The 24,651-nt window shown below is 40.0% G+C and overlaps 1 protein-coding gene across 5 annotated transcripts; it reads right to left on the bottom strand.

The window, feature by feature from the left end:
* Positions 1-528: 528 nt before the first annotated feature.
* Positions 529-23,402, bottom strand: shprh (SNF2 histone linker PHD RING helicase). Of its 5 annotated transcripts, none has more exons than XR_007972893.1 (31): positions 23,289-23,402; positions 22,290-22,871; positions 21,976-22,105; positions 21,207-21,425; positions 21,007-21,085; positions 20,726-20,876; positions 20,494-20,590; positions 20,035-20,288; positions 16,775-17,434; positions 16,187-16,438; positions 15,961-16,039; positions 14,953-15,116; positions 14,351-14,607; positions 14,107-14,228; positions 13,924-14,012; positions 13,567-13,659; positions 13,348-13,455; positions 13,126-13,268; positions 12,853-13,026; positions 10,429-10,491; positions 9,678-9,903; positions 9,270-9,407; positions 9,075-9,176; positions 6,703-6,774; positions 6,422-6,610; positions 6,174-6,266; positions 6,000-6,086; positions 5,078-5,256; positions 4,908-4,988; positions 3,077-3,676; positions 529-788 (listed from the first exon to the last, which is right to left on the bottom strand). XR_007972893.1 is itself a non-coding variant. In XM_052153649.1 (31 exons), the coding sequence occupies exons 2-30, from the start codon at positions 22,860-22,862 to the stop codon at positions 3,580-3,582; spliced, it is 4,971 nt and encodes a 1,656-aa protein (XP_052009609.1). In that variant the 5' UTR covers positions 22,863-22,871; positions 23,289-23,402; the 3' UTR covers positions 529-788; positions 3,543-3,579. The 5 variants fall into 5 exon arrangements, 4 of the variants coding, with proteins under 4 accessions (XP_052009609.1, XP_052009610.1, XP_052009608.1 ...); XM_052153649.1 differs by having other exon boundaries at positions 3,543-3,676; XM_052153650.1 differs by having other exon boundaries at positions 3,553-3,676.
* Between the last annotated feature and the right edge of the window lie 1,249 nt (positions 23,403-24,651).

Raw genomic sequence — 24,651 nt, 5'->3', positions numbered from 1 at the left:
ATACACATGTAAACTGAAACATTTAATTAATGGCACTAACATTAGTGAAGAGAGAATGTTTATTGGTTAAATTTCTCTCTGTTCACATCTCTTAAGGAGTTTTTATTTTCTTGAGATATTCAGTTAAAAATAAATATAATAATAAAACACTATATTTCACAAAAATCAAAAAAGTGTTTTACTTCTTTCACAAAGAACGTGCTCTTTTTTCCTTTTACTTTCTGGTTTTACATTTTACAAGTGCTCCTTTACTAGTGAGTTTTACGGACATTGAATCACATGTCTTTTGTCTTGCAAATAGCACTAGCTAAAATGTTTTAAATGGTCCGCTACAACTTTCCGCAGACAGTCCAATGAATGAGCGATTGAACGGAAGACACTCGGGACAAAGATTTGTGCTATAAAGTCAAACAATTGCATCCCAAGCATAATGGGACAAAATTGGTTTTAAACCATAAAACCAAAATAGACTATAGTACAAAAGAAATCAGGACAAGAGTGTAATTCCTTCATAGAACGTCACAAATAGTTATTTTTTCCATTTATTTTGAACAACTTTACAGCACAGATTTACAAATCATGATTCATGTGATATTACTGTGGGTTTCTTATAAAACATTTGTGATAAGACAAATCGCATAAATGCTAAAATCACATGGGTGTGTCAGGATATCAGAAGACTCAAAAGCAGAGGTGACTGAATAATAATTCTTTATGTAAAAACAGAGGTTCAGGAAAAAAAAAAAAAATATCACTGTAGGATGCTGGTCCGCAGTGGAGCACAGAGTCTGAAAAATAAAGAGAGTTCCAAACAAAATCTTTAATCAGGAACACTGTTCAGGAGGCAGTTCAATTAACGACTAGCATCATGAAACAATGATAAACTCCAACAGGGTCTGAGAACAAAAACAATACTGACAAAACACATGACTGACAGAGCAAAAAAACTGGTCAACTGAGCAAGGCAAACGGCACAGGACAATTCGACATCAGACAGCAAACAAAGGGGAGCTAAAGTAGGGAGAGAAATCAAGAGGGTAAGGACAGACTGGCTGATAAATGAGCAGCTGTGATAATCAGACCTGAGCAAATCAGCTGCGAGGGCACGGCTTTCACGTGGCACCAGTCAAAACAAAACGAAAACAAACACACGAGTTGAGGGAATTCACTGAGAGAGACAAGAGAAAAGTGGATAACTCAGGGCTCCTGACAGTACCCCCTAGAGGGGAGGCCTCTAGGAGCGCCACCAGATATTGAAACAGCGTCCCCGGGCATCCAGCAGCCTCCTGACAGTATATACACAGGGGAACCGTCAACAAGATGGGGAGGAGAAGACACAGGAGGGTTAAGGGAACTTTGACAAACATGTTTAATATGGGAAATATGAAACATGTGATGAACCCTCCGCAGGGGAACCGGAAGTCTGAGTTACACTACCGTCGGTCTACCCGTTGGTCTGGGGATAAAAGCCTGATGACAAACTGACGGAGGTGTCAATCTAACTACAGAACTCCACCAAAATTTTGATATGAACTGGGGCCCCCTGTCAGAGACCACGTCTACTGGCAATCCATGTAGCCAGAAAACGTGGTCTACCACCCAGGTGTGGTCTCCTTTGTGGTGAAGAGATTGGAGCAGACCAATTGGTTGCTTGTTGCCAGATTTATTATGAGGACAGACCAATCCCCTGACGAGAAAGAACCGACGGATGTCCTCCACCATGGCAGGCCACCAAAACCGCTGGCGAATGGCAGCCAGCTTCCTCCTGACTCCCGGGTGACACGTCAACTTGACCCCACTGGAGAGCGGCAGTCCGGGCCGAGTCAGGAACAAACAGCAGACTGCCTGGGCACCCTCGGGCACCTCGACACTGGCAAGAGCCTCCCTAGCATGCCCCTCGATGCCCCAGACGATGGCCCCCACCACAACATCTGAAGACAGGATGTCATATGTCTATGACAGCAGACTGATGTGAAACAACGACCTGCTTGAGATTTTAAGAGCCGGGACGGTAGCAAAGGGAAAAATCTAAGTGCCCGAAGAAATAGCGGCCTGCGCTGCCGTGGACCACAGAAAATTCTTCTTTGTGGAGGCTCAGGGTTACTGACCAGAAGGTCAGGGGTTCAAGCCCCAGCACCACCAAGATGCCACTGTTGGGCCCTTGAGAAAGGCCCTTAACTCCAGGTTGCTCCGGGGGATTGTCCCTGTAATAAGTGCATAGGAAGAGATGAAAAGAACCTGTGGTAGCCCACTGGCGAGCCTGCTCATCCAGCAAGGTTTTGACATAAGCGACTTTAGCACTCTCCGAAGAGACCGGGACAGGCTGAAGTGAAAATACCACAGAGCATCGAGAAAGAAATGAACGACATGTAGAGGGCTCACCAGAATAACGGGAGGATTTTCTTGCGGTTCTGGTGCAGAGGGAGGTGGAGCGGTCAAATGGGCGGCCGTGGTGACTGTAATGGCAGCAATGGATAGAAATGAGTCCCGGTCCAACCAGAGTCCATGGAGCTGGTAGGTGATGTCGGTGATCTGAGTGGTCAATGCATCTACAACTTGTGTGGCTTCAGCTATTTGTTCTTCATGCCACCCCAGTAAAGTGTCTTAAAGCTCCACTGCCAAATTCAATGATGATTCCTCCACTGAGACCATTATGGTCGAATTGTTCTTTCAGGATATCAGAAGACTCAAAAGTAGAGGTGAGTGAATAATACGTTTTTAATGAAAAACAGACGTTCAAGGGAAAAAACAAACAAATAAAACAGAATAATATCACAGTAGGATGCTGGTCGGCAGTGGAGCACAGAGTCCAAAAAATACAGATTTCATGTGAAACCCTTAGTCAGGAACTTGACCAGTTTAGGGGGCAGTCCAATTAATGACGTGTTGTGAAACAAAGAAGCTCCAACAGGGTCTGAGAGCAAAGACAAAAACACAACTGACAAAACACACGAATGACAGGAAAAAAAAAAAAAGTCAACTGAGCAAGGCAAACAACACAAGAGGAGAGAGAAATCAAAAAGGGTAAGAAGAGACAGGTGCAGCTGATATATACGAGCGGCCACGATAATCAGACCTGAGTGAATCAGCTATGAGGGCCGTCATGTGGCTCCTATCAAAATGAAAATGAAAAACACAGGAGGTGAGGGAATTCACAGAGACATACAAGAGAAAAGCAAGCGGATCACTCTGTGATCCTGACAGGGTGTTTATATTAAAACCAATCCAATATACAGCACGTACAATATTAGAAAAGTATTCAGATTTTTACATACAGATCACTTCACCATTAAAACATAATTCAATATGCTCATAAAAGATGTTAATAAAAATTACAGACTGGAAAACAAATCAATGAAACATTCTAGATAAAACATGGATACAGCACTGTTTTTTGGTACATTAACTAATTTTCTTTTCCACATTTAGTATAATGTATAAATTGCACCATGGAATAGATCATATACTGTAAAAAGGGGAATGTGTAAAGCAAACATATAAGAGTGCTAGAGTGTTGCAGCTGGTATTATTGTAGTGTTCACCATCACTGACAGGCTTAGTTGTGTGCAGTATCAGAGTTTACTCAAGAGCCTCGCCGTCTTCAGTGAACAGCTCAGCCAGGTCTGCTACTGTAAATACAGAGGCCTCCGAATGCTTCATGGGTGTGGAGCTGTGACTGAAGAAAATGTTAGTTTTAAAGTTGCAAATCAACAGAAGACATGTACAAATAATGTCAATCGAATAAAAATTTAACTAATCTGTAACACTTTACATAAAGGTTTTCGTTAACTTTAGTTAACGCAATAGGTATCATGAACTAACAAATTAACAATATTTTTGCTGCGTTTATTAATTTTGGCTAATGTTAATTTATATTTACAATTTGTATTACAGTACAGTAGTTCATGTTAGTTCACAATGCATTAACTAATGTAAACAAATCCTACTTTTAATGTTAAAAATGTATTAATATATGTAGAACTCATCACTACCCAAAAATAAGTTACAAATGATAACGAATACAACCTTGTTGAAAAAGTGTTACCAATTAATCAATTGACTTGATATGCTAATCAAAGGATAGTTTAACCAAAAATAAAAATTCTTTCATCATTTACTCGCCCTCATGCCATCACAGAAGTGTATGATTGACTTCAATATTGATCTGTTTCCACCTACACCTATCATATCGCTTCATAAGACATGGATTAAACCCCTGGAGTCTTATTGATTATATTTACGCTGTCCTTCATGTCCTTTTTGGACCTTCAAAGTTCTGGTCACCATTCACTTGCATTGTATGGACCTACAGAGCTGATAAATTATTTAAAAAAAAAATCTTCTTTTATGTTCTGCAGAAGAAAGAAAGGCATACACATCTGGGATGGCATGAGGCTGGGATGGCATGAGGGTGAGTAAATGATGAGGGGACTTTCATTTTTGGGTGACCTATTCCTTAAATCATTGAATGAATGAATGAATCAATTAATTCATTGAAATGATGTTAATTAATAACGGAATCAATCGATTTATTAATATGCCAATTATTTAAAGACCCATGAAAAATCTTTCCTATGATGATGTATGTAACCGCTGGAGTCGTATCGATGACATTTATGCTGCCTTTGTGATTTTTTGAGCTTCAAAAGTCTGATCACCATCCACTTGCATTTTAAGGACCTACTGAGCTGAGATATTATTCAAATTTCTTTCAAATGTGTTCAGCTGAAGTCAGTCAGTCATACACACCTGGGATATCATGAGGGTGCGTAAATAATTTGATAATTTCTCATTTTTGGGTGAACTATAACTTTAAAGCTAACAAACATAGACAAAAAACCATAAAACTCAAATTTTGATTTCATGGGCTTCATTTAAAATTCCTTCCTTTTGAGCCAGAAACGTACCTTTTTTCTGCCGTTTTTAGCATGGCTTGCATTCGCTCCTCAATGGTGGACTTTATCAGAAAACGATGAACAAATGTGGGTCTGTAAAATGGAAGAGAATGAATTCAAATCAGCACTTGTGAATGTGACACAGGCTCGATTCTAACACAAACGAGTGGGCTGATGCTCACTTGGTCTGGCCAATCCGGTGCACTCTTCCAATGGCTTGAAGCTCATGGGCGGGGTTTAGAATGGGCTCCACCAGCAGCACGTGTGTAGCTTCAATGATGTTCAGGCCGTTTGAACCCGTGTGCAGTGGCAGCAGTAGTATGTTGATCTTCTCTTCGTATTTGAAAGCACTCAGGTTCTCCTAACAAAGGAATGCACCAATTATTAACTTAATTCAAATTATAAGTAAAAAGGTGTCAGCATGGCTTAAAGATGGTTAAAGAGATCTGGACTGATAACCCAATGTTTGAAGGTTTAAATCCCAGTGGGGGTGATTCATGAACCCTCCATTGACTTATTGCTTTTCTAATGTGTTTCTATGAACATATGTACACAAAAACATGTTCTGTGAGGTGCTGAGTCCAAAAATGGTATCAACTATATAAGAGGCTCACACACTTAATGTATGCTCCCAATGGGATATTTAATAAATAACAATGCATGCTTGTTGCTTGGATAAAAAATAAGCTGACATGGTTGTATTTTAAATATTGCAACCATGCCATTTCAATACATTATCAATTAAATACTGCATTAGCATTAGCATACCTGTATATAATATATAATTATTATATATCTATATTAAAGCAATAAGCTGTGAGAAGTCATGCATTACAGTGATTTTACCATGGGTAAGGGGTGTTCAGCAGAAATCACATGAAGTGGCATGTATAAAACACCCTTAACCGTAGTAAAAACACTGTAACCAAGTCTCAAGTGGATTATTGTTTTTATAAAATGGCTACAACAGAAATAAGAATTAACTATTAATTTAATAAAAATATATTAAATCACAGAAAGGAAAGGGAAAATTACCACCATCTGTTAAACTTTCATAATGGCCCAAAGTGTTGCTTATATTAAATTTTCTATCATGAAACAAACCTGAAATTTGTGAATGCCGTTGATCTGTGCAAACTCCATGTTATTGTCGAAAAGGGCTTTTGCAATGATGTCCAGGACTCCCTGCCACTGAGAGACGAGGAATAAACGTGAGGGCAAAGGTCAAGAGCTGTAGTCTGGAGTTTGATGTAGTAACTCATTTAATGAGAGCGTTACCGTGGAGAACACAAGAGACTTGACTCCCGGGTTGGTCATCTGGATTTTCTTGAGGACCCGAACCACTGCTTCGACCTTCGTGGAGTGGCTACCCTACAAGTTAAAGAGATTACAGAGGGCGTTCATTCATGGCGTCATTCCATAAATCATATATGACCTACCTGAAACTGTCCCGATAGTACAAGAATTTGAGTGAAAAGTTGTCCAAAAAATTGAATTTACTAGCTGTAAATAAGTCAGGACTTCACCTTCACAGGGATGTCCTCTCCCTGGTCTGTGCTCTGAGTGGTGAAGACATACGAGATCTCTGAATGTGATGTGGTTTGTCGGCATATGGCGCACTTTATAGCCCTACGTCGATTACCGACACTGTACTGCTCCACGATGATGGAAATACACTCGTTACAGAAACAGTGTCCACATGTCAGTACGGCCCACTGGCAAAAAAAAAAAAAAGGCACAGGTCACATCGAGAGTAACATAAATGCATCCTACAAACTTGTATTTTCTGTAGAGTTTTATTCTTTACCTCCTGACCCAGTGGGCGAGCGCAGATAGGGCATGGTTCTGGATTCAGATCGCCTGTGGACATGTCCTGTGACTGAAACAATTGATTAAAACATTAACTACATCATCAAGTAGGACAGTTTAATTTATCAATATGCACCCACAGGAAGCATTTATAGAAATACTACAGGTTAATGGGGTTAAATGCCATATATTTGATATAACAAAAAAGGAGTTTAATGCACAGTCCACACAGGCTAATTCAGCATGGTATTGACATAACTTTGAGCACATATCAACTCTACTTAGTATTCAGCAACCTGGTAGACTTCAGCATAATTGCACATTTTACATTCAAATTGGTTGGCTAATCATAACACGAGTCATTATGTTGGCTTGAAAAAACAACAAAAGTGTTACTCCTAGAGCTTTCAAGCTGAAGCTACATCCACTAAACTTGGCACAGACCTTCAGACTGTTCTGACTCCTGTTGCTTTGTCTTTTCTAACTGATCAGAGTTATGCTTTTTGCACAGCGAGCGATTAAATATCACCCAAATCCCATTGACTTGCATTAAAGGTGCAGTAAGCAATTTTTTTTCATGTTAAGATATGCAAAAACTGCGATGGACTGGCGACCTGTCCAGGGTGTCCCCCGCCTTTCGCCCAATGTTAGCTGGGATAGGCTCCAGACCCCCGCGACCCTGTACACAGGATAAGCGGTTGATGATGGATGGATGGATGGATGGATATGCAAAAAAGTCCTACTCCCTGAAAAATATCAATCTCTCCTGTCTCTGTGGCAGCTCCAGACTCTGTGAACACCAAACAAAAATGTGTCCACAGGCCGCGGCCTCTGACGCTTTCTGCCTGTCAATCATTTCACGTGTTCTCATAGTGTTGTAGTTTTAGTGGATCATTGAGCCTTAATGCCCTTTTGAGAATTATAATATTTGTGAGTTGAGGGTTCTTTTGTGCTGCTATTGTACAGATTTAGGAACACACAATGCTGCCCAATTGCTAGGTTTCAGTCAAAATGTTATCTTTGGAGGGCGGGATTTGGATAGAGGGGCGTGGCTAACGTAACATCTCAGTGTTGTCAAGTCTAGAAAGCTAAAATAGCTTACAGCACCTTTACATTTATATATATATTAATTGGGAAAGATATATATATCTCCCACATTTTTCTCTCCAAATTGGAATGCCCAATTCCCATAACTCCTCATCCTCATGGTGGCGCGGTTACTCACCTCAATCCGGGTGGCAGAGGACAAGTCTCAGTTGCCTCTGCTTCTGAGACCATCAATCCGCACATCTTATCATGTGGCTCGTTGTGCATGACACCACGGAGACTCCCAGCATGTGGAGACCCATGCTACTCTCCGCGATCCACGCACAACTTAACACGCGCCCCATTGAGGGTGAGAACCACTAATCATTACCACGAGGAGGTTACCCCATGTGACTCTAACTTCCCTAGCAACCGGGCCAATTTGGTTGCTTAGGAGACCTGGCTGGAGTCACTCAGCATGCCCTTGGATTCAGACTTGCGACTCCAGGGGTGGTAGTCAGCGTCGTTACTCGCTGAGCTACACAGGCCCTCTTACAGCACCTTCAACAGAATGTTCAAATGGACCAAAACTATTAAAACTCCAACTGTCAAAACTTCTAATGTAAACAAATCCTTTAATCTGCTTTAAAGGTGCGGTCACACTAACCTTTTCATGGCTAAATTCCACAGGCGAAGAAGGTGTGGGCAGACATTGCACGTGTGTGAAACCAGCAAAAAATGAATTGCCATGCAGCCCCTTTTTAATGCTGCACTTTATTTTCTGTGAGAGTGAAGTAAAAAGAAACTCAATGCTAAAATGACGAAATTGTCCATTGTGAATTTTCAGTGTAGCTGTGTATGAAGCGCCGCCCACACAGAGGTCACTGCAAAATCCAAGCAATTTCCTATTGCTTTACCAAACTTGAACTCCACGCAAAATCCGCAAGGATTCCGATTGTAATTCAATCGGAAATCCATTGCACGAAATTCACGAACGCATGGATTCCCATTGCGATGACTATTTCACCTGTGGAATTTCGCCTTGCAAAGGTAAATGTGACCACGCCTTAACTGTCTCTTGCCTTGTTTTCTTTCTTTAATTGGTGTTAATCTTTTAGACCGACTTTAAAGTTTGTCTTGACAAGTCTCAATTGCCTCTGCTTCAGAGACCGTGCATCTTATCACGTGGCTCGTTGTGCATGACACCGCGGAGACTCCCAGCATGTGGAGACTCATGCTACTCTCCGCAATCTACGCACGACTTAACACGCGCCCCATTGAGTTACAAAACATTACAAAAGTAGAATATTGCCCATTTTAATTGGGAAAGATGGCATGCTTTACCTTCTCCAGATTGTTGAGATAGAGAAACTGGCCAAGTTTCTTCTGTAGTTGTGATTTAGCCACTGCCCTATCATTCAAGAGCTTTATTCGGTTCTGTTCCACCTGTTCAAAGACAAACATACATATTTTCGTACTTCACTTGGTGTAAATCACAAATCATATTTTAGCTGTTGGGGCACTTTGCGTTTTCATTACCTCGTGTGGTTCTATGATATGCAGAACTTTTGGTTTTGGTTCATCAGGTAATCGTACACGCATCCTTTCAGTGGCCATACCTAGTTCATCGATGGCTGACACATGATCTCGTAGCGACATCCAGTACTCATGCAGCAGCTGGCGGGACATAAGAATCTTTAGTATTTGTCATGCAATCCTCTGTTCTTCATGGGGACAGTCACTGTAAAGTCCATGGCACCATTTTACATAGTATATCTTAATCCATTTTGCTTTTCGGGTTTAGAACAACATGAGGGCTGGAAATGATGACATAATTTTTGGGGAAACTCTCACTTCAGTGTATGGTGATATGCAGAAACAGATTCCGACTATGTCGTAATAAATAAAGATTCTTCTATTCTAATAAGACAACAAATGGTCCCAAACCTTATATTCTTTTTTCCAGGACTCAAAGAGCTCCATAAATGTGTTTCCCTCCTCTATGAGACCAGACTCCATGCGCCGGATCTTGGCGAAGGACAGGGTGGCTTTAAGGGCTCGTTCTGTCTCGCTGGCAGCCCAGAGACCTCGACTGGTCGTGGGGAGTCTGTCATCGACCAGCCCATCCTCATCTTCAATCATCTCCTCAAAGAAGGCCGTCTGCCCCTTCACCCTGCCCAGAACACAGACAGTTGTCTGTGAGCCTTTATTTTTATCTATGTGTAAACTTTTAAAGATATAGTTCCCCTAAAATGAAAATATTGTCCTAATTTACATTTCTTTCTTCCGTGGAACAACAAAGTCATTTATTAGAATTAGAACATAAAAGCTGCTCTTTTCCATACAATAAAAGTGATATATGACCACAGCTGTCAAGCCAGATTTTCAAATAAGCTTTATAGGCAATAAAGACTTAAATTTCAGTTTGGTCCTCTCAAAATGATTTTGTATGGATTAAGAACATTTGGAATCTAGCGTACGTTTCATACCGACTACTTATGATGCATTTCTAGCTTCACAAGCCTTGGTCCCTATCCACTTTTGAGAGAGCAGCTCAAACATTCTGCTAAACTTATCATTTGGTGTTCCGCGGAGAGGTTTGGAATGACATGCGGGTGAGTGGGTGATGACAGAACTTTCATTTTAAGTGGAGCTATCCCTACAACTATCACACTATCCAGGGTGTTTTATAACTTACGTGTGAGAGAATAGTTTTGATTCGTAGTCTGTAAAAAGTTCATCCGCTTTGCAAAATACACAGCTAAAGAACAAATAAATAAACAAACAAATGTTAAATTCAAAAGAAAAACAACTACAATCATTTGTAAGTATGAGATTTAAAGGAGAAGAGAGTCATTTCTGTGACACTAGCTTCTTCTAACAAAATATCAATAATGTTTCCAAACACACACACAGTCTCAGGGACGGCAAGCATTATTATTAATTTTTTTTATTTCTTGAGATAACGTGATAGTCATTGTAACTTGCCTTCTTTATTATATTGAAATTATGAGAAAAATAATAACGCAGTCTCCGTTGGCTTGTTGAAATGTTTTAAAGAGCCCACATTATGCTCATTTACAGGTTCATGATTTTATTTTGGGGGTTTACTAGAATAGATTTACATGTTTAATGTTCAAAAAACACATTATTTTTCTCATACTGTCCATTGCTGCAGCACCTCTTTTCACCCTCTGTTGTAGCTCTTGTCTCTTTAAAGCCCCCCTTTTTGAAAAGTCCAGTCTGCTCTGATTGGTCAACAGCTTAAGAGCGTGTCGGAAATGCCCCTTACCATAACCGAAGTAGCCCTTAGGTGGGCATTATGTAAATGCGTTACATAGTGACATATCCAAGTCAAGGAAGTAATGGCAGGCAATTCAGGAGCAGTGTTGTCTGTGGGAGAGAATAACTCCCTTTGGCATGGACTTTGTGCTTTGTATCTCTGCAGACCCTTTACATGCACAAACAGCTATATTACACACTAATGGCACTTTTCCACTGCAAGTTACTGAGCTTGCATTTCCAATGCAGTTTAGTGCCTCTCAATGTGGGTGGGATTATAGGCTGATCGTCATAGTTGCGCCACATCTACTGCCGTGACATCATCTTAAACCCGACACAAACTGACCAATACAATAACATGTTTTGTTTAGCTGTTAGCTACTAGCTCATTGTGCTGCATGAAGCAGTTGTTGCATGGTGATTTTACACAAGTGTAACAGTTAAATTGGGCTGGTTGTTTTAGAAGCAAACTTCTAGTAGCTGGTCAACTAAATAAAGTGAAGCTTTCAAGCAGAGAATAGAGTGAACATAACAACAACAACAACAACAACAACTTACATTTAAATAGCGCTTTTCTCAAACTCAAAGCGCTTTACGTTGTATAGGGGGAATCTCCTCAACCACCACCGGTGTGCAGCATCCACCTGGATGATGTGACGGCAGCCATAGTGCGCCAGAACACCCACCACACACCACACACCAGCTATTGGTGGAGAGGAGATGGTAGAGTGATGTAGCCAATTCAGGCATGGAGATTATTAGGAGGCCATGATAGATAGGGGCCAATGGGGGAATTTGGCTAGGACACCGGGGTTAAACCCCTACTCTTTACGAGAAAGTGCCCTAGGGATTTTTAATGACCACAGAGAGTCAAGACCTCAGTTTAACGTCCCATCCGAAAGACGGTGCTTTTTTACAGTATAGTGTCCCCGTCACTATACTGGGGCATTAGGACCCACACAGACCATAGGGTGAGCACCCCCTGCTGGCCTCCCTAATACCACTTCCAGCAGCAACCTTGGTTTTCCCCAGGAGGTCTCCCATCCAGGTACTGGCCAGGCTCAACCCTGCTTAGCTTTAGTGGGCAACCAGGCAATAGCTGCAGGGTGATATAACAAAACGTACCATCCTCCATCGTGGCTAGAGTCCAGGGAACTCTCCCTCCCATTGCTCGCCGGTTTAGACAGCGTCGAACCACTTCCAATTTTCCTTGATGGTTCTGTAGTCACTTTTAAGCTTTTTAACTTTTCCCTACACTGTTGAGAGGTCCGGTGGTAGCCGTGTGTGGCCAACAGCTGAGACACTTCCCGAGAGACTTTATCGTTTCGCTCATCGCTAACGAGTGGACCGTCTGCACCTCGTTTATTGGCCACGCCGTGGTTTTGTGCACAGCCATTTATTTTTTCACAATTCGAAAGTCGCGTGAACAAATGATACTGTTATCACTGTTTCTAATGCTAAAACTAGCGGGTTGATGTCATGTGTCGGAAATCCAGTGATGCTGGTAGTGACGATTCTCCCTCACCGATCAGTGATCTGCAGGATTTTGACGTCACATTTAGTATCGGCTCGGCTCGCTTGGAACCTCGACCGAGGTCGTACTAAAAAATGTATCAGGTACCAGGTACTATCCACAGTGGAAAACCCCCAAAAAGTCGAGTTGAGTCGAGTTGTACTGTGCAGTGGAAAAGCCCCATAAAGGAAAGGTAAAATCCCAAAAAGCATAATAGGGCCTCTTGAAATTTATGTTTAAACAGTCAATAAATTCTGCAGTTCCATTTGGTGGCGCTAGTGTAATAGAAATGACACGCTTCACCTTTGAACTTTGAAAAGATTTTACTTGTTCAGTGGCACACGAACGGGCCGCAGGTGGCAAAGTGTCGTCTCCTCGATGACTTGTTGCGACGGTGGCCCCTCTAGCTTCTTAACAGCATCCTGGACGGTTTTCTGCGATTTCAGCAAATCGTCCATTTGAGTGCTGAGCAGAAACTGAAGCCCACGGGCATCTCGAAACCTTCATATGAGAGATTTCATTAAATATGTGCAACAATACCCATGTCCATGCTAAAAAATTACTAATCCGCAATTCAAAAAGGAATGGAAGCTGGTTTACTTGTCTGCTAATGAGAGCTTGTTGGCTTGTTGTTTATAACTGCAGGTCAGCTCATTTTGGATGCGACTGATGAGGTCATCGTCCATGGAGTACTGCATCGCCTGCTGTATGACGTCCAGCCACCAGGGGGAGCGGAGGTTTACCTAAGGCACGTTACACAATTGTTAAAAATGTAAGAAAACATTTTATTTAAAAATTAAAATAATAATTAAAAGATTTTACCTTGCGTTTTAGCTCTTTAATGTGTTGAAGAACAGGTTGTAGGTTCTGATGTGCTTCTGAAACCTCCGAGTTCACCTTGGCCATGTAATGTTGCTTTAGCTGTTCAGCCTTAGTAGAACACAAAGAACCAGAACTAATTTGCAAGCCAAACCCACATACTGATTAAAAAAATACTGCATGTAACATAGGTGTCTTGTGGGCTTGAGTGATTATACCAACCTCTTCTTTTAGACTGTCATCTCTCAGGGTTGGAGGTATCCCGGGATGCTTAGCGCTTAGAAGTTCCATCAGATTGTGGGTAGCGTGAAGCCTCTATATTTTCAGCCAAGACATGTTAAAAGCCAAAGAAAGACTGTGAGTGAGTGTTCATTTAAAGAGTGTTTACAAAAAAAGAAATACAATTTGAACTGATTTGAAGAGGGAAAATATTTAATTCAAATTGGAATTGTAACTAGAATTGGTACTGGAATTAAATTAGAACTGGACTTAAATATGGACTTGAAATTAAGTGGAATTGAATTTTACTGGAATTAAACTTAAGTAGAAATTAACTGAAATTGAACTGCAATTCTTTACCTGAAGGGAATCAGTTTTCAGTCTTGCTTTATGTTCTTCAGATGATCGTAACACTTCTCTGTACATCTCTGCTGCATCTACAAACTCAACTTAAGCAGACAGGAAATGATGTTACATATTTACAAATGTCCACAGCTGCCAGCATATCTACAGGTGAATAAACAGGTGTTTACTGGTTAGTACCTCTGATGATATGGATTCCAGCCAGACCATTAAGAGCACACACCAGCTGCCTGTGAGCCTCTTCACACTCCACACGACACTTCTTCTGCAGGGACTTCAATAACTCCTCCATAGTCATTGTGCTTCAATAGGAAAAGCAGTTTGGACAAAATGAACCAGAGTACTTAATTTCCCAAACAACCGATCACTTATTCAAACATCTGTGCCCTTTAGGAATCTTTCTAGGAATCAGTAAGGAACCCACCTTTTCTGGAAAGGCAGGAATTCCCCCCTTACGGCTTGCGGATGGCAGCAGGCCTGGCGTAGTCGCAGAAGCGGGTATAGTATAGTGGTGACAGTACGTCTGTCCAAACTGCCCAGCTTCAGCGACCAATCAGAAATCTTCCTTAGCTTGAGAAGAGCATCCTGGGAGCAAACCTCATGCTGGCGATGGTAAAAGTGTCCTTCTACTGGGGAGAAGTTGAGCCAGTGGATCTCTTCTGCTTGAGGAGGAATTTGGATCTGCAAAGCACATGCCATCAAATGAAGACATTGATGGGAGTCTGATTACCTTGTAATAATTTTATTACTCTGTACTGTTTTCCAGTAAAAATATAAAAACTTTATGAAAACAAGACATTTATCTGAGAAGCAAAATGACAAAATGTCTGAACCATAAACCTCCCCAAATTTTGTTATATTTCTCTAAAATCCGTAAAAAAGTTGTAATATGTCAATTTGCTTTTCAAGTAAAGATTTCAATGATGTTTCGATATTTTAACTTGTAAACAAGACAAAAATTCTGACTTTTTATTATTATTTAGTTTTTAGTGTGTAAGGAAATTGTTTTGGAAGTTAACCACTAACCTGATCAATGACATCTTTTTTGGCAGATCGCCACAGTAGTTGACCAATGACACTGTACAGCGGTCCCGTATTGCCATGGCGGTACGGGCGATAGAGTAACTGTTCCCACCAATACTTAACCCAGTAAGGATCAACACCCAAGAACAGGACAAGACCATACAAATCTAAAAGATTTCATAAAAAAACATATTAAATTAAAATAGGCAAATAAAAACATTAAAATCATAAACAATGTCATTTCTGGTTATATGGGGTTGTCTTTCTAGTGTTCCAGCACTACATATATTTGCACAATCAAGCTTTAGAGTAGGGTTGGGAGATATACAGAATATTTTGATATATTCCAAATTATTTTGATGTGTTATTATATGCAATTATATATAAATATATAAAAATATTATTTGGCAATGAAAGCCTGAGCTTTTCCTAAAGACTGCGCCATAGGCCAGTTACATTAATTAAAATGTTAAAAATATATATAAATATTATTATGTTACATATGTAAATGTTGCTGTTCATTACCATTTTGTTTGACATTCTATAAATTAAAATGATTGAATATCAATCTCAGATGTTAATTTACTGAAAAAACAGCATGGAATATACAAATTTGTACTGCATAGCATAGTTACTACTTAGTACATTTACATTTATGCATTTGGCAGACGCTTTTATCCAAAGTGTCTTACAGTGCACTTATTACAGGGACAATCCCACCAGAGCAACAGGGAGTTAAGTGCCTTGCTCAAGGACACAATGGTGGTGGCTGTGGGGATCGAACCAGTGACCTTCTGATTACCAGTTATGTGCTTTAGCCCACTACGCCACCACCACTGCATGTCTCCTTGGCAACAATGGCTTAGATGAAAAGTGGATTAGAAAATAAATAAAGAATAAAAACAAGCCTTTTCAGAACAAATACACAAACATCAAGATTAATATTAGCATAAGGCTGAGAAATTTCAAATATATTTTTAGCGAGATAAAAATGTATTCCAGCTTTCTCACCTTCCAAACCTCTCTGCACAGGTGTTCCACTGACACACCAACGATTAACAGATGTGAGACGCAAAGCCATTTCTGCAGCCTGAAAAAAAGAGAGATTGAATTTCTAATAGTAATCATTTACTTCCTTGCCTTTTCATTGGCTCCAAATGAAGCTATTCTCTGGCTGTGCAATCTCTGAGAGGCAAACATGTTAAATATTTCTATGCTGTAATAATGATTTGATCACCTTGGCTGTGGTGCACTCCACCATCTGAGCTTCATCCAAACAAACGCGCCACCACTCCACAGCTACTAGAGGGCTGGGTATGGCCATGTAGCGCTTCTGGTTGCGGAATCGTCGGCCATCTTTGCTATTGCTGTGGGGGATGTCGACGTAATTGAGCTCAGTGCGCAACACGTCATAAGTGGTGATGACCACATCTTGCTCTGCAAGAATGTGGGGCTGAATAAAACCGTGTCTCTTCACACCCTGATACACCTGAAAAGAATGGTTTGATACAGCTTGAAACTCAAGGTTTTTGGCGACTTCATGGTAATTGGGAAAGAATTTGGTTGGACTGATTTCATGATGTCAGACTCAAAACTAAATTTGGTCAGCTTTAATAGTAGTTGGGAGGATTTAAGGACTAAACTATGCTGAATGAGACTTAAACCTACTGGAGTAAAGATAAAGCGTACAGCCAAACTTCATTCAAGATATCATGTAGGAGTCACTAAATGAATCAGCAAATTCTTTTGAAGTTAGTAGAATCAAAGTCCCTAGAACTAATGAGTATGACTAAATAGAAGTAGTAGATATCTGGTTGCTCCTTACCAGCACTCTGAGGGAGGAAGTGTGAATGTGCCGGTTAATTTCATCAACCCACTGGTGGCAAATGGAGCTGGGAGAGATGATTAGTGTGGCACCAGTAGACACAGGGGTCATGGCTACCAGGCAGTGAGGGCAATAGAACGGAGTCGTTTCCAGGTTTTCCTCTTTGTAATTAACACACTCAGCATGTTGCCAGAGCAGACAGTTCAGGCACTGGACCCGAGCCTTATAGTCCACGAGACCGAGCTCTCCACAGATGCACTCGAAGCGGTAATCCGGTGTATTGAATGGGACGACAGATGCTCTGGTTGGGGTTTTTGGTTCTGGTTGAGTACTTTGGTAAAGTTCTGATTCTGTACTCTCAATATGGATATTTCCACTGTCTTCTGTTGTTTCTTGATAGGGTTCATCTTTATCAGTGATGTCTACCGGCGTCTTGAGCTGTGGATGCTCAGAGTAAGTGCTGCTCTGGACACTGGGTTTCACAGGCTCCAGAAGGGAATCTGGTTCACACTTTAGTTCCTCTGTGAGGAGAGGCGGTTCCACACTGCCTATTGTATCTTCAGAATCTGATGCTGTGGTGTAGGAGGTCATTGATATCTCTTTCTCCTGAACAGAAATCCGACGAGATGTTCTCCTGGGAGTGACGTTCTCAACTGACTTCTATAAAAATAAAAATAAAAAGTACAAAATATATTATTAAAAAGGAACGTTCCAGGTTCTATACAAGTTAAGCTCAAATGAATAATGTTGATTATCACCCAAAAAATTATGTCCACTCATCCCTTGTTTACATACACTGTGGGCCAAAAGTTTGGAATAATGTACAGATTATGGTTTCGGAAGGAAATTGGTACTTTAATTCATCAAAGTGGAATTCAGCTGATCACAAAGTATAGTCAGGACATACACCTCTAGACAGGTCCCATTTCCAGCAGCCGTCACCCCAACAACTTATACTTGAGTAATCATGCTAAATTGCTCATATGGTACTAGAAAATCACTTTCCATTATATCAAACACGACTGAAAGCTATTTGGTTTGTTAAACGAAGCTTAACATTGTCTTTGTGTTTGTTTTTGAGTTGCCACAGTATGCAATAGACTGACATGTCTTAAGGTCAATATTAGGTCAAAATGGCTAAAAAGAAACAGCTTGCTCTAGAAACTCATCAGTCAATCATTGTTTTGAGGAATGAAGTCTATACAATGCTTGAAATTGCCAAAAAAGTGCAGATTTCATACAAAGGTGTAACTACAGTCTTCAAAGACAAAGGACAACTGGCTCTAACAAGCACAGAAAGAGATGTGGAAGACCAGATGTGCAACTAAACAAGAGGATAAGTACATCAGAGTCTCTAGTTTGAGAAATAGACACCTCACATGTCCTCCGCTGACAGCTTCATTGAATTCTACCCGCTCAACACCAGTTTCATGTACAACAGTTAAGAGAAGACTCAGGGGTGCATTATGGGAAGAATTGCAAAGAAAAAGACACTTATGAAACAGAAAATCAAAAAGAAATGGTTTGAGTGGGCAAAGAAACACAGACATTGGACAACAGATAATTGGAAAAGAGTGTTATGGATCTTCACCCATTGAGCTTTTGTGGGATCAGCTAGACTGTAATGTGAGTGAGAAGTGCCCGACAAGACAGTCACATTTATGGCAAGTGCACTAGGAAGTGTGGGCTGAAATGTCAACGGAGTATCTGGACAAACTGATAGCTAGAATGCCAAGGATCTGCAGAACTGTCATTGCTGCAAGTGGAGGATTTTTTTTTTAGAACTCTTTGAAGTAGTTTTGAACATTTGTAAGGCTCCAAGCACCAAAGGTACAGGAACCCTATTGTATTTGTTCCAATTTTCTTATTAGTAAATTAGTAATTGCCTTGGCAAGTAACAGATCACATTTCTCTTCACCAGAACAACGTAGAGACTTCCTGTTTCGTTTATTAGACTCAGGGTAGCAAGGAGCCCATTGAGAATCACTTTGGTAACTGCCTAGCAACCATATGGCTTTATCCTAGCAACAAAATAACAAAACATATCTCTCCACCAGAACATCATACAGACTTCCTGTTTTGTTAATTTGATTTAGGGTAGCAAGGAGCCTTTTCAGTATCACCTTGGTAACTGCCTACCAACCAGATGGGGTTACCTTAGCTACCAAGTAACAAATTACATATACTGTTCACCAGAACATTGCAAAGATTTCCGGTTTAATTCATTTGACTACAAAACAATACAAAACAAAATCAAATTTTGGGCCATATCTCTTGAATAATTTTGTGTCAAAATATATGGATTCAACCAATGGAGTTTATTTAAATTTTATGATGCCTTTGTGCTTTTTACAGCTTCAAAATTTTGGTACCCAATATTCAACTAATTTAGCTTTGGCATGACCTATTCTGTCAATTTGTATTATTTGGCATTCACTGGATAATTTCTGTCAATTCTGATTATTTTGGTTATTTATTCACATATGCTTGGACCCCGATGATTGCCGCTTGTGGCTATATTTTTCAAATTGTAATTTTTCATGTTATTAATTTCCTGATCTGTTGAATGCCAATTTCTTTCCATAAGAGCAAAATCTGTACATTATTCCAAACATTTGGCCCCCAGTGTATAAAAACAAATGTGCAAAAAACGCAGTTAAAGTGAGGCACTTAAAGGAAAGTGATTGGGGCCAGTTCATAAATGTTAAACTACAAACCCTTTCAAAAGTATAGCCACAAGACATAAACATTATATACGTTAACATGATCATGGTGTGATAAAATCAGTGATTTCCCAATGTTACAGCGTTTACCGTATTACAGGGTTTACCAGCATTAAGCCGTCATGACAATGAAGTTGTAATATTGGATGTATATTTACACAGATAAGATTAATAAGACATTTTATCACACTAAAATCATATTAAAACACATAATGTTTACATCTTGTGACTATACCTTTGAAACGTTTTAACATTTATGGACTGGCCCATTCATTTCCACTGTAAGTGCCTAACTATAACTGTGATTTTAGCTTCTTTCTTTAACAAGTGACGAGTCTAAATGATTTTTTGTGGTAATCAGCATTATGCCACAAATGCTGCTGATTGAGCTTAACTTAACCTAACCCAACCTAACCCTGAACCTTTCTTTAAAAACTGCATGATCTATTCTGCCAATTTAAAGTATAATATACTATATATACCATTTCATTCACAAAAGTATGAATATTCAAGATAGCAAATGTGAAAATTACACACAGTTCGAGGAGTTGCAGGTTTCTTCTTTTCTTTGTAGTTCTTCCCCAGTTTGAAGGATCCTGCTAACCCTCGCCCTTTGATCTGCTCCACAATGTTCTCACTAATGAGCTTGGTTAGCATTTTTTTTATGTGGTTCCGGTTCTTCAAGGTGTCGTACTTGTACATGGTTCTTAAATAAGTTAAAATTGCATTGACTGAAGCACCTTTCCCAACCTTCATTTCTTTAATCGCAGTCAACAGCATCTCACGAACAGCTTCAAGGAGAGAGGAAATGCACATTTATTTAGAATGAATGCTGTCAGACTTCTTCCTAGCTTTTTCTTTTCCTTTTAGACATGATGGGATCATGACTTCATGTAACAGAAGGTTATTATACAAAGCACTGAGGGCAGGATTTCCAAAATTAAATTTAAAGAAAAGAGTTTGTTGGACAACAGAAGTAGGCATAAACATTCTCACCTGGATAGGTGATCTTCTCCTTGGGTCTCACCTCATGTTTAATTGTTCTTTGTCTCTCTAATGGAGGTGGAGGGACAAAATAATTTACAGATCGCCCCTGGAGATGACAGAAAAAGACTGAGACCACAGAGCAATTCTTGGATGGTGCAACAATATATTTTATTCTCACCGCATTTTATTTTCTCCAAACTATTAGGCACATATTTCAAGATAAGTGTTGTCGCAAACCTACCATAGGTAAAGTGAGAGCCCCATGCTCCAGGTTTTGCCGGGTATTACATAGAATAAGGGCTAGTACTTCCACGGTTTTCCCAAGCCCCATCTCATCAGCAAGAATTCCCCCAGGCCAGTCCATTCCAGCCAGGGGAAACTCTCGGATCAAGCTATGAGAGAGGCCAGGGCATTAAGATCAATGACCATGAAGGCAGATCAATTGTTAAATTAAAGGGATATTTTAATTGTGGTATTCTTAAAAACTCCTTAACAGCAATTTAAGTAGAGAAAGAATCTTACCATCCAGTGTAAGGACTGTAAAAGAGTTTTTTGCCACAGATTGTGACCACTTCTCTCCAAAGAAAATGCAACCGTTGCTCTGTACAAGAAAAATAAATAACAGTGAACTGGTATGGAACAAACTCTTTTGTTTATGAATTCACATACTAGTGGAATGTTCAAAATAATTGCTAAACACTTATTTAGAGAAAGGTCCATACCTTGGGAGCTGATGCTTTTATACTTCTCTCTCCTCAGCATCCAGTTGACCGCCTGGCTCTGATAGGGTCTCAGCACTGGAATGAGTCCTGGATGCTGAACATCAAAGCTCTGCTCCGCTGCCTCTGTCTGGTGGTGGTGCCTGACATAATCATACAGCTCCTCAACGTTCTGACGCTCTAAATCAGTGTCACACTCTTCCTCTTCATTCTCCATCACCTCTATCATAAAAGGAAAAAGAGAAATAAAAAAAGAATAAAAGAGATCAGGAATGTATTGGGATATTCTTACCTTAATGAACTAAATAAGCCCAACGGCAAAGCTTGCACCATGGGACCTTTGTGCCTAGAGATGGGCCAAGTCAGCCCACAGATAGAGCTGCACCACATGACCTACTGAGCCCAGAAATGGAGCTGCATCATCGGGCCTACAGAGCCCAGAGATGGAGCTGCATTACAGGGCTTTCTGTGCCCAAAAAAATGGAGCTGCACCACTGAACTTACTAAGCTAGAGATGGAGATGGAGCTGCACCATAGGGCCTACTGAGCCCAGAGTCAGAGCTGCGACACAGAACCACTAAACAGTTTTCTAATGTCTTGACCAGCTATACAAGTAATCCCTGTTACTTCTGGTTTCTGGTCTCCCGCATTCAAATGCATTTCAATGGGAGTGAATGGAGCACAAAGTGCAGTTTAACCACCCCTTGACTGAAGAAGTAACATTTGGCACATTTATTTGCAATTGCACACATTGCTAAAGAGTAAAGATTACCAGGGATGATGAAGTCGTAGAACAATTCCATTAATTTCTGCAAAAGTTGACTGGCTTTTTTAATGCGTCCATTTCCTTCACTGAGAAACTCAGGTCTGCCCAGCCCCAACTCAAGAAGAAAAATTTTCAGCTAAAAAATAAATAAACAGATAATGTTAAACACAGTGATTTGTTTATGTTGAGTGCTATTGTTTGGGAAAATAGACTCATTTATGACCATGATCACAAATGGATCACATAAAATTGACACAGATGTAGTCTAGTAACTTTGCAAGCTGTACATCACTAATTCATGATTATTTTGGAATACACACCTTCAAAGATCCATCTCCTGCCATGTGGTACAATTTAATAATCTTCCTCTTCTGTAGCCAATCCAGATCCTCCAACAGCAATCCACCAAAGGAACAATCAACTGGCACAGGGCTGAGTGGAGCCCTGCTGACCTTATCACCCAGCTCATTACAATTCAAACTCAAACTCAGTCTCTCACCTGTTTGCTGGAGGCACAAGGCATCATCTCCAAGCTCAATTGGAATATTTGCATACAAGGTAAACTCTCCAATCAGTGCATTCCACTCCTGATCCAGAGCAGACAGAGGCATCACATTCAGTTCTATGGTATCTGGAACAGAATCCTGTGTGGAGGAACTTGGTTCCTGTTCTGATGGCCCTTCTGCAGAAGATTTAAAAAACTGGTCTCCCTCACCAAGGCTGCTCTCAAGCACTGGTCCAACCAGACAGCTGTCAGACGGTGCTGGGAATGACTCCTGAATGTCCTCAAGATCTCCTTCAGTCTTCCGATCTTCAAGCATATTCCAGTTGAGTCTCCTTTTGGACTCCTCGTCCACGCGCACCGGCGGCGCGCGTTTCCTCCTGCTGCTCATAGTGGAAACCTGCAAACAAAAGTTGTTACTTTGCATTTGAAAATATTAAGAAAAACCCGTTACATGCATGCCACACAATTTTCTGCAATAATGTATGTGTTTTGCGCAACACGCACTGTTTTATGCTGCAGTTAAATTGTTGCAAGTCACATTGTAACATTTCAGGCTCCTTGCTATAATTTCCGACATTAGCGTTTAAAAACAGTTGATGTGTAATACCGACGTTACTGCACTGACATAATTGCTTGGAAGCTATATATATGCATATATACATACTTGCGATTTTTGTCTCAACTACGTTGAAATATTTTTTGCGGAATGTCAATGTAAATTAATAATCAAACAGTATAGCAATTCATATTCCATTCATTCACACAAACCAGAATGGCTGTCAAAACACTGCCTTATCATAAGTCATAAACGTACCTTTGGTGTGCCCTGGTATGTCCTCTTGTCAGCAGCAATGTAACCACCTAAAATAACTTTAATAAGCTTGAAACCCCGCAAGACATTTTCATGCGTTTATCCGCCATATTTACAATCCCGGAAGTGACGTCAGTCTGGACCAAAACAAAAGACACTTTAGTCTAGCGCTAGCGCGAAAGGGGCTAATTTTTACACCATGCAAGGCATCAGAATGACGGCTTGGTGGTGATAGTTGTTACTTTTCACAGCGCTAGAATTAGATGGGCCAATCATATTCGTTTATGATTATTGGTTAAAGATGAAAATCATTTAATTGAAATTTCAACCACACATCCTTACTTTTTAGTGTATAAAAGTCTCTAATGAGACGTGCAACGTCCTGGGAACAGGACAGTGTTGGACAGATTACTCAAAAATAGTATCCATTACAAATTACTTTTCTCAAATCATAATCAGATTACTATAATAATTACTTAATTGGACAAGTTGTCACATTAGTAATTACTTTACTAATTCTCTAAATGATAATCAGATTACTTTACTAATTCATTGTAATCACATTACTAATTACTTTCATTTTAAGTTACTTTCTAAAAACACATTTCCTCTCAATTAATTCAAAGTAATGTTTATTTTTCCTTCATGTTCATTGTTGTACATAAGTCATACACTCAGTACCTCACATTTCTCCCTCAAATTACTCATTATATTATAGACCTCACTCATTAAAGGTGATAATAATATTAAAAATAATATTATTAAAAAACATGTGTAATGCTAATAATGTACTTAAAAGTAATTATATTAATTAAAAGTTACTGTAATCTGATTACAAGAATTAAAAATGTAATGTGTTACACTAAATTTAAATGTAAAAGTAATTAGAGTAGCTTTGTAATCACATTAAATGCAACACTGCCTGGGAACCACCTAGAGGTAGAATACTCATAGGAAACAGTGTCTATTTTTACCCCTGTGTAAATAGCATATGCCACACAGGGCTGCTATTTGCACACCAATAGTGAAATATATGACAAACTAACCATTAGGTGTCGCTGCAGTGGCGTGCGGTGTAAAGACTGTGTGTGAATGTGTACTGTTGTCCAAGCGACCGTGGTTTGAATTCTCATTTTGACACACTCATTTTCCCATCTGATTTCCTATTTCAACACTTAATATTTCCTTATAGGCCTACTACTTAAAATAATAGATACAAATGAATATAAATGTTTATTTCATCGCAGCAATTTGGTCACAGTGAATGAGAGTGCAGAGAAGGGTTTGATCCGGAGGCGGGGTCTGTCAGTTGCACTTGTTCCCGCCTGAAATCATGGTTACTGTAGTAAAACCAAGGTTATTATTT

The sequence above is a fragment of the Xyrauchen texanus genome, chromosome 22 (assembly GCF_025860055.1).
Source record: "Xyrauchen texanus isolate HMW12.3.18 chromosome 22, RBS_HiC_50CHRs, whole genome shotgun sequence".
Classification (NCBI taxonomy): domain Eukaryota; kingdom Metazoa; phylum Chordata; class Actinopteri; order Cypriniformes; family Catostomidae; genus Xyrauchen; species Xyrauchen texanus.
Note: the sequence above shows the minus strand (reverse complement) of the source record. Positions and strands in the feature narration are given on the sequence as shown.

Excerpts from the sequence above, each read along its gene's own strand:
- shprh (XM_052153648.1), bottom strand. The coding sequence starts at position 22,862 with ATGAGCAGCAGGAGGAAACGCGCGCCGCCGGTGCGCGTGGACGAGGAG. Across the intron at positions 17,435-20,034 it reads AACCTGCAACTCCTCGAACT|AAGTCAGTTGAGAACGTCAC; the intron begins GTGTGTAATTTT and ends TTATTTTTATAG. Across the intron at positions 14,608-14,952 it reads AAAAAGATGTCATTGATCAG|ATCCAAATTCCTCCTCAAGC; the intron begins GTTAGTGGTTAA and ends TGTGCTTTGCAG.